Source organism: Aplysia californica, unplaced genomic scaffold (assembly GCF_000002075.1).
Source record: "Aplysia californica isolate F4 #8 unplaced genomic scaffold, AplCal3.0 scaffold00130, whole genome shotgun sequence".
NCBI lineage: Eukaryota > Metazoa > Mollusca > Gastropoda > Aplysiida > Aplysiidae > Aplysia > Aplysia californica.
This window is the reverse complement of record NW_004797400.1, coordinates 428549-439285: the sequence shown is the minus strand read 5'-3', so window position 1 is coordinate 439285 and position 10737 is coordinate 428549. Positions and strand designations below refer to the sequence as shown.

Below are 10737 nucleotides of genomic sequence, written 5' to 3'. Positions count from 1 at the left end.
ACGCTATTACATGAATGCCTGCTTGGATCTTCAATATGAGGCAAAGTGCACTGGCAGAAACCTAGAATTAATTAAAACACACGTGAACACTCATGCTGTTGAACTAACCTTTTCTATAAACTTCCAAATATGTTTTGAACGACCCATATCTTTGTGGGTTATAGGACGCAGATTATTTCACATCCGTAACACAAACAACATCACAGGCACAATGCAAACGAAAAATGAGTTTTGAGCTCAAAAGCTCATTCATACTGGAGAAGGAAATTTAATAAGTTCAAAGACTCACAAAGTGATCATGATAAAGAGTATTTGAAACTGTTCGCCCTGTACAATTGTAACAATCTGTAAGCAATCACATTTTATTTTGCAGCAACTGGTCAGAAGTTTCTTATCGTAGAGAGCAGTAACACAAATGCCAGACAAAACAAGCTAGCAAAGAACAAGAAATGTCAACGAAACGTGTCGATAATTACTTCCTTTGAGAGAATCTGGAACAGAAGCTTATGCAGGTTCCTGAGAAATAAAAAGAAAGAAGACTCGCAGCCTGTATATATATACAACATATTATGACATAACGATGAAGTTTCAAAAGTGTCCACATCTAAGCAAATTGGGCGACTTCACCACAGCACAATAGGGCTTTTGTGCCAAGCCGGGTAGTTTAGGAAGATAACTCTAGGGGTGGAAGGAAGTAACATGTCCAAGAAGTAATCAGAAGTTAAATAAAAACAAAAACACTCCACTTGAGAGGCTCTGTCAGGAAAATACATTAGAACGGATTCAGAGAATCAGAAACTGTACACTGTACAATTTGATTTCAATGCAAGACGTAGAAAACACTTTGATCAGGAAACATCAAAATTTCAGAAGCAAAACACACACAAAGGAAATGCTGCTTTCAAAACAACATAATCACGATCAAAGAATTTTATGAGCCAAAAATAGGTGGTTGGAGAAACAAGGATTCAATAGACCGAGCGATGTTTTTGTCATCGCTTAAGTTACTCCATGAATCAAATAGAATTATGCTCAGATGTGTTTGCATTGAATGTAGCAACTAATATGTGGCGTTTTGAAACCCGAAGAAGTATTTCACTTTATGAAAATCATTTGCTTGTAGTTTGAGGGCACCGAACTTGGAGTCTTCCATCTGTTCTTTTAGTCTGTTGGTCGTGCGTGCACACTACACTAAATTACTGTTGCAGTAGAGCTGTGATTCTCTTTACTCAAACAAATAAGTACTTATTCTTTGCAGTTGCTGATTTAATCAATGCTTTTAAACGTTCACACAAGATCTCCACACATTTTTATCAAGATTCGCTATGTCAGTGGAAGGTATGATACAACATGGCAGGATACCCTTTCCTGTATTTTAAAGGGTAGAACATTTGATTTTACCTCCACCAGTGATGAGACCAAGCCAAGTGGGCGAAGAACCACGAAACTCTGTTAGCAACTCATATTCAAGAATTGTCACCCGGGGATTTGAACCAGTGTCACCGATTCTGCAAGCAAGCATGATGTGCAGAAAACTCAAGTCGTGCCTAAATTTGAGGGTCAACCCTTTAAGGATTTCAGTATAGAAAGGTACAATTCTAAAGAGGAAAGGAAAGCAACATAAAAAGCATCAACATGCAGTAAGCCGAGAACTGTCTGTGGATTCGTGGTTACTGTCTTTGGAGCGCCATGAGTCTGAAGAACATTTCGTGACGTCAGACGTTTTCCCAATATCCTTGACCCCAACATCGTTGTTGTTGCTAACCTCAGAACTTTTCCCAGACGGAGAGGAAACAGAAAGTCCTGCCATCGGTTGGCTCAACGCGTTTTCTTTTGAGGTAATGCTGGCGGCGTTGGAATGCTTTGAGAACTTGCCTCCGGCGCTAAAAGCACCGTGTTTCCTGGACGAGGGATGATCTGTGTGACCATTGGGTTCTGATTGTCCAAGGCGAGGGTTTGTCTCCAACGATTCCTCCCCTCCTGTGGCGCCCAAGCAAACCTCGTCTGCTTCCGAAGGTGTGGGCTCGCTATTGTCTTCTGTAAGTTTTCCCAGCTTGTGGTGAATAAAGGAGATCCCGTTCAAGTCTTTGGGTGTGAAGTTGAAAGAGAAGCGCTTTCCCGCCGGATTCTTCATAATGTCCGAAGGGGGCGGGGTGGGTGGGCGTCCTTTTCGGGGTCTGAACATATCCTCGGGGCACGTGTTAGCTCTACGTCGAGGAGACGGCGGCAGGAGAAGACCTCCGACATCACCCTCCTCTCCTTGACAGCTGTCTTGACCATCCTCGCCCGTTACAGTTATCTCAGGCAGGCCAATTAAGGTCAAGTGTAAGCCGAGCGGGTCGGAGTTGGCTCGTGGTCGTTTCGTTTCGTCAACGGTCAGGAACTGGCTGCTCTCTGGGCTCACCTGAAGTCTTGGGGCGGCGCCCGCTGGACGCTCTGTCCCTGACATAACGGACAGAAACCTAGGACCGTGCCCTGCGGAAGAAAAATGTACAGATCTAAACATGTATCACTGAGGCAAATAAGTCTAATCGTCCCCTGAGACGAAATCGATCTGAGATAACATGTAATGCAGGAAGGTAGGTATTGGCTTCTTGGCTTCAACAAATTTAAGGTTTGATTTTTTTTTAGAATGTTAGGGTTTTAATTATTCATCATTAGTGAAAGGTTGGAGCTCTACTGCGTCTTTGGCAAGGTCTAGAAAATATAATAGAGATGTTTAAGATGTGCTTGGACAAACAGACAAACAGACAGACAGACAGACAGACAGACAGACAGACAGACAGACAGACAGACAGACAAACAAAGATGGTCATCATCTTACCATATCTGTTATATCAAACACATTGACATGTTCTAATAATAGATAGCACACACAAGCCTGTGTTATTCAGTTCTTTAACGTTGTGAAGGATCCGCATGAAAATCGCTCATATGACCTTATGCAGTTGCGAGCGCTGTAAAACCTTTACTAGAATGAAAATAATTCGTCCAAATCAGCAGCAAGAACATAAATTGTCTTCTCTTTGTCTTAATCATAAGCCCAACAGTTTCATGTTTGTTTAAGTGTTTTATGCTCTCAAATATCTGATGACTGAGTCAGCTACCCAAAGCACCTTTAGGAGCCATGCGGTGCTTCGACAAAATAACGTAATAGTTCACGGAGGTGGAATGTTCAATAAACGAACCGATTTATTCTTTTTGGCCACAATTTCAGCCAAAAAAGAAAAGAAAAACAGGATCATATGTCAGATGTTCATTTAAAATGAAGCGAGTGTACAAATTAAAGCTAACAAGTTATCTACCAGTCGGGTCGAGAATGAAACGTAGAAAAACTAATGGGTGGGCAGACTTAATCACTTTACCATATGTCTCCCTTGCTTGATGCTGGTGCCGTGGTTGTAAATACTCAAGCCTAATAAAATCTCCGAGAGCGATGAAGACCCCCACTCCCTCCCCACCTCCCCCGAAAAATATATCCGTTTCTACAATGTATTTAAAAAAGACAGGTTTATTTTTTAGACGAATGATGAGCAACGAGACAAATTAGGAGACACAGGTTACCTGCCTTTATTCGTGAATACTCTTTCCGTTCCTTAACTCAATTTACAAACGAGTAAAACCTTGATTAAATTAGATTATTAGAGCAGCTAATCAAATATTCACACTCAAGTAAATTATACAGATAGCCATAAGAGTACATGCTGCACAGCTGAGACATTGAAGGGGGGCTCTCGTTGCCAAGAAGTTAAGGTGTTCTGCTCTCATTCAAAGGTCCCGGGTTCGAATCCGGGTAGCGACGGAGAAATTTTCTTCTCTAAAATGGTCTCATTTCACTTTCGTTTCTGCTCTCTACCAATGTTCTATCGTCTGCTTTCGACTCCACTTTCTGCCCCCACTCCCTCACCTCCTTTGTCCCCTCCTCTGGGCTCCTGACTCTTTCTGCAGCCTTTCTACTGCTACTCCTTGGATCCTTCTTACAGTGTAACTTACAGATGTATTTCAGCCACACCCCTGATCTTCTGGTAGGAAAGATCTACACCTAGCCTCCTCGGACAATGTCGAAAAAGCTCGGAGGTCACGTGTGCAAGTTGTGCACGTTAAAGATCCCTTGGTGGTCTAAAATCGATAAGAGTAGGCTTCGGCCGCCAACCGGGTAAATTCAAAATTTCCTACCAACTGAAAAATGTTTAATATGTCCCGTGCGCTCGTATTACCTTATGCAGTTGCGAGCGCCGTAAAATACTTTACCCCCCCCCCCACCCCCCAAAAAAGATAGACTTTGCAACGTACTGATTAAGCCAATGTGGTAAAGAATGGCTGCACTGCGCAAATAAAATGTTAATCAATAATTTCCAAAATATGCCATCATTCAAAATTAACGTTTCTCCCAGGTACCATGCGTTAGAAAACAAATAGTGATTGTAAAAATAGAACAAGTTTTTAAAAACACTTCAGAGAGGACGGAAAAAAATGAGTTTTTGTACGGGTATGTGTGTGTGTGTGTGTGGATTTTATGTGTGTGTGTGTACGTGTGTGTGTGTGTGTGTGTGTGCGCGCGCGCGTGTGTGCTGAGAGAGAGAGAGAGAGAGAGAGAGAGAGAGAGAGAGAGAGAGAGAGAGAGAGAGAGAGAGAGAGAGAGAGAGAGAGAGAGAGAGAGGGTGGGGGGTGGGGGGCGGGGGCAAAATCTTTGAATTTGTATAATATTGTGTACGGCAGCGGGACGATAAAAATCGCACCCAGGAGCGATTTTGCCGCTGCCGCAGCTCTGCCGCAGACAAAAATATGAATGTGGCGGAATAGGGTTGACTGTGAAGAATCTCTGTGTGATGCAGTCAACTCATTTGGCACGGAAAACTTGCTGAGAAACCATTGCACCCCATGTCGTCGTTCATCCACCCATTTTCTTGATATGCCCAAATGGTGCCATCTGGGCTGTCCTGAATGGCAAAGGAATGGATGGACCTGTTCGTTATGCTAGTGACAAACGATCAAGATAATTGCAACTTTACAATACTGGCGAAATTACCCGTCGGCCGTGGTGAATTTACCCGACAATTGGTAACCTTAGTAAAATGTATTTATTTAATTAAATTGATTGAAATAACAAATAAATACCTCTACATAAAGATAATAAAGCAGTTAAATTAATGGAATCAATGCAAGAACATAGAAAATAAGGATGATAAATAAGTCAATAAAAATGATAATAATAAGAATAATAATAAGATGATAAGTCAATAAGTCAATAAGAATTAAATGCAGAGATGTGTAGGCTCTATGAAGTAGATTCATAGAAAGAGGCGCACATTTCGTCCCGCTGCCGTTCCGCTGCCGCACATATGGATGTAATGTGACTTGCGGTACCGCACATATCGTCCCGCTGCCGTGCCGCTGTAGCTGCCGTTCCGCACATATGGATTGTCACCTGTACGGCAGCGGGACGATAAATCCGCACCCAGGAGCGATTCTGCCGCTGCCGCAGCTCTGCCGCAGACAAAAATATGAATGTGGCGGAATAGGGTAGACTCATGACTGTGAGGAATCTCTGTGTGATGCAGTCATTTCATTTGACACGGAAAACTTGCTGAAAGCATTGCACCCCTATGTCGTCGTTCATCCACCCATTTTCTTGATATGCCCAAATGGTGCCTTCTGGGCTGTCCTGAATGGCAAAGGAATGGATAGACCTGTTCGTTTTGCTAGTGACAAAAGATCAAGATAATTGATGCCTTCCCCTATTGAATTTGCCACTTGCGATATCACACATTTCGTCCCGCTACCGTTCCGCTGCCGCACATATGGATTTAATGTGACTTGCGGTACCGCACATATCGTCCCGCTGCTGTGCCGCTGCCGCTGCCGTCCAGCACATATGGATTGCTACCTTTATACAAAGATTTTAGCACATTTGAAATGTCCGGGATGGGCAAAGAATAGGACAGTCTCGAGTGACCAGACTTGTTCAAGAGCGGTAGATTTTGCTGTCGCACCTGCGAAATCGTTTCGTTTCTCAAAAGTAGCAACTAAAGGCATGCATTGGGTTCGTGAAAATGTTTCTTTCATCATTGTGAGGCGCGGAACAGTAAGCACAGGACTTAGATCAAGAACGCCTTATTTAGGGTCGCAATTAACTGAACCGGAAAAACAGCGCCGTCTTCACGGTGCCAAACAGCACAAAGAAAAAATCAGAATTTTTCAGTCATCCAACTCGACACTCATGCCTTTACACTGCCTATTCAGCAAACAAGACAGTTTATGGAAGATCATAACATGAATGTCATGGACTGACCATTGTACGTAACCGACATGTCTCCAACAGCGCACATATTATGGAATTAACTGAACCGCAAAGTGTGTGCCAATTTGCGAGTCTGGAGCTATTGGAAGATAGCAGTGCTGCGAAAGTGGGACACAATTTCTCAAAAAATCTTTGAACTTGTGAATAAGTGTTTTGGTCTGTTGAAATGTTAATGATGGCCTTACAATTTGCTAAAGGTAAGAGATCTTTATTAAGCTTCCATTTTTCGTTTATCTGCGAATTTGCTATACGGAGGTACCCTGAAAGAAGGAGGAGAATGTATCGAAATCAGTTGCTGTGTGTAATCAAAATGGTTCATATTTGTTGGAAATTGAATAAACTTCAAAAACACTTCTTTAAATCTATATTCATTTGATACAAATGTGTTCAGACTGTGCAAACGAAGTGTTGCGTTGTTAATGGCTTTCAGTGTATGCTATATGGCACGTTGGGACAAGGGCCGGAGTAGGGGCGATGTGAGGGATGGGGTGTTTTTGAGCTCACTTATTGATCTCTCAAGAAACTCTTCAGGTTTTGCACACCGCAATTTACATTACTCAGATTATATTGTTTGTCTAAAAATGACATGATGTTTCACCTTGAAGTAACTCAGAAAATTGTTGTTATCATCATCATCATCATCATCATGATCATCATCATCATCATCATCATCAGCAGCAGCAGCAGCAGCAGCAGTAGCAGCCCGTGTTCCCCTTTCACATAAATCTTTATTTCGTTAATCATAAGTAAAATCCACAGCCGTCGTCATCCTCATTGTAGCCACCGTCGATTTATCAGGTCAAACTCCAACTCTTCTTTTCACAACCATCATTACATTGCCCTAGGTTACATAGAAATGGAAAAGTATATATCTCATATCATAACACGGGTAGACCTATATTTTTCTCAACTACGCCCTGAACTGACCTTTTAAAGTGCCACCCTTGACATTAGGTTTATATTAATATAGATAGCCAATCTCAAAATCTATACTTCACCAGTGACACACTTACCAGGAATACTGAGAGCGTCATTGTAGTATTATTCAATTCAATCTGAAAAGGGCATGGTTTACCTGCAAATACTGTACATTCGTGTCTTTATTTGAAGCGTTGTCGTGTTCGAAGTACTACGTCATTGGTATGTGACATTGCAGCGGGATTTTGCGACTTTTAACAGTGCTATAATAAATAAATGATAGAAAGTTATGATCTAACAATGGAACACCAAAACAAAACTAGCGAAATGTTTTAGATCATGTTTGTCGTCAACTTTGTTCACAAATGAAAATATAAGATTTTCAGATGTACAGTTAGTTTAAAGAAAACAACATTCTTTGTTACACAAAGTTAACAACAGTTGTTTTTTGTATGATTCATTTATGCTAAACAATAGAGCACGATGTATAACCACAATGTAGAAACTACTCACTTTGATCCGATTCACATGTATTGGTGTTGAGATAGTGGACTCGAGAAAACATGGTGGTAAACATGTCCTATGCGAGTAGGTGCCTACTACAGTATCACTAAAGAAGTGAATGAACGCTAGTATTTGTCCTTTTTTTAAAATGTAAGTGTTTCGCATCCCTCATCGACACAATTTAGATCACTTTGGAGGTGGGGTGGGCTTCCAATCCTGCCTGTTAGGGACAACCCGGGCTGAAGGGAATACATCCCAGCAAAAAGATAGAGATACCAGTATTCGGTAAATATTTTCCCTTTTCAAGAATCGAAATCGGGTCACATGCGTGTGAAAGAAAAGTACCTAACTACTACACTACATACGCATGTCTTAAGCCCCTATCCATACAAGTTAGCCTATTTAGGAGGCAGTTGTACAAAAAGTCTAACCACAAGGAAGCTGGAACATTATGATGTGCACGCCCAAGCCCTGTTTGTCCAATGATCACATGAAAACTGTTTTCCATCGCAGTGTAACAGGGATTATTTGTCTCAAGAAGGAACTACAATATATACAAACAGTTGCCCCCTGCTGGAAACACATTTGTAACATGTGAGATACTAACCACAGAATAGGAGTGCAAACAATGTTGACTCCTCGTCTTGATGCTGAGTGCAAAAATCGTCATGGTAATACTGGAACTCAATCTTTCTTCGTAAATTATTGATATTTTAATCCTAACTGCTCTGAATCTTAGTTCGAACATGTGAGTGTTCCAGTACCTTTCTCCAGACACGCTCACTCCTTCCGCACAAAGTCTATGACTACCAAACGTCACTAGAGGAACTTCGCGACATAATATAACGAATCAAGCGTTTCAGGTTTACAATCTCTGATTCTCATCACCGCACCCCCCCCTCCCCCACCCGGCCGACACACTGGCCTACAAACACTTCATCCACAAACACCCAAATATCTTTCGACCTATTATCACCCTCATCCCCTCCCTTGAGCTCTTTTCTTGGATAATCATCCGTAGGCCTATCCCATTCACGTTCTCTTTGTTGTACTCCCCAATGGATGGACTTTTTCAATTTACCGACCACTCTAACTTCCGGGCATTAATTATTTTTTATCTTCTTTGACGACACAGCATCGAACCGAACAGGTGGTTTCAGGTCACCATCATTTTACCAGTACAGCTCTTGTTTCCTTACTTTTACCTCTGATGGTTTTTAATGTCTGTCTCGCTCTTTTGCAGCGATAAAGGGTATCCAAAACTTCAATGATGATTATGTGAAAAGATCTTATCTCAATCAAAATGTTAGCTAGTGATCCACAGTCAGTGTCACGAACACCCACCCCCTCCTCTTTTTGGGCAATGCCTCTCTCTTTCTCTCTCTCTCTCTCTCTCTCTCTCTCTCTCTCTCTCTCTGATGTTGTTGTCCCCACACCCTGCTCCATCTATCACCAGCAGACTCGGACCACAGCTGCAGGTTAGTCACCAAATTGCGTCACCGGCAATCTGTCAGGAGCATTAAGCAAGCTAGCAGCTTGTCCGACTGGTCAGGGTATCGATCGCGCCCTGGGGAGCCGCTGTGAAATCTCCCGGACTGGTGTGGCCACTGAGGACTGATTAACCCTGATTTAGAAAAAAAAGGGGGTGGGAGGGACTTGAGGGAAGGGGGAGGGGGGGCTGGAGTAAGGCTTTGAGGAGTAAATATTCTCTTCAGAACAGTTATCATTCAGAGAAATCTTTTTTTAAAAGCTGTAACGAGAAGGATGAGGGAGAGATTGGTTGGGGAGGGGGTAGAAGGGCAGAAAAGGACGAGAGGGGGAATTTTAGAGTGCACTGTTCGAAGGAAATGCACTGCAAAAAAGAAAGAATACGACGCGATTTCTAACCCATTAACGTCCATATGGACACGATTTGTATGTTCTAGCTGCGCTGATGGGTATATTATGGACACTAACAATCCAGTATTCTTGCGATGTGATTACAAACGAGCAGGGTTGTTTTCATAAAAGTAACCAATACAACTTAAGGGAAATGATTTTCAAGTACAGACAGAATCGCGTGAAGTTCGTTTATTGCTGACCAGCTAAGCAAACGTACTGAGCCTAAAATTTAGATCTAGCATGATCTCGATAAACATCTCCTCTAAATTCAAAATTCATATGATAAAAAAGGAAGGTAGTTATATTAAGTAGGTACTTAGAAACCCTCTTGCCATCCTATGAATCAGTTTATAGCAGAAATAGGGCAAGGATTTAAAAGGATTGAAATAAGGGGGGGGGGGAGGTAGGAGAATACCAATAAAGGAAAGAAGAAAAAATAAAGAGGCGTTGTTGTTAAAGTGTGGCTTTTACGCATCTTCGTGATATAGCGTCGTACTTCGACAGAAACAGATCAAGTTGACAGCAAATTCTACTTGACCGTCCACAGACAAGGAAGCAAGGACGGAAGAATGTAAAAACGAGAAGAACAAAGAAGGAGCTTTTAAAAAAGGAAAGAAAGAGCGCCAGGAATAAAAATGGAATGAAAGAAAGAAAAGGCTATGGTAAAGGCGATCTCTGTCGTCATGATTGATTAATGTATAATGTGTTTTACTTTATAAGCAGGGCGCGGACACAATAATAATACTTTTGTCCGCTCGGCAGACTAAAGCAATGCTGCGGCACATTTCAAACAATTACACAAAATAATCAGAAACAAACTTGTGTACTCCATTATAAGTGATAAATAAGGAAAATATTTCTTTTGTGAAGTTAAGTTAAAAACAATCATGCCATGTTTAGTTCTGAATGAAGCTGTCGCACGTGGGTCGTTTCGAATTATGGATACTTAACAGAAGTTTGAAAGTGATTGCGTGTGTTGAATTATTGAAAAACTAAAGAAATATGCTAAAGAGAGGAAGGAAGGAAGACAGAAAGGGGGAAAAAAGAAAGAAAAAGAGTGACAGAGAGAAAGAGGGAAAATAGGAGGAACGTGAGAAATGAGAGAGAGAGAGAGATGAGATATATATATATAT

The 10737-nt window shown here is 41.7% G+C and overlaps 1 protein-coding gene across 5 annotated transcripts in view; it reads right to left on the bottom strand.

Moving 5' to 3' along the window:
- Positions 1 to 248: 248 nt before the first annotated feature.
- LOC101863503 overlaps positions 249 to 10737 on the bottom strand; it is a 128676-nt gene continuing 118187 nt past the window's right edge. For all 5 annotated transcript variants that reach the window (XM_035969246.1, XM_005096494.3, XM_035969247.1 and 2 more), the window contains one exon: positions 249 to 2475. In XM_035969246.1, the coding sequence (XP_035825139.1) occupies positions 1631 to 2449 (819 nt within the window). In that variant the 5' untranslated portion in view covers positions 2450 to 2475 and the 3' untranslated portion in view covers positions 249 to 1630. The remainder of the gene's footprint in view (positions 2476 to 10737) is intronic.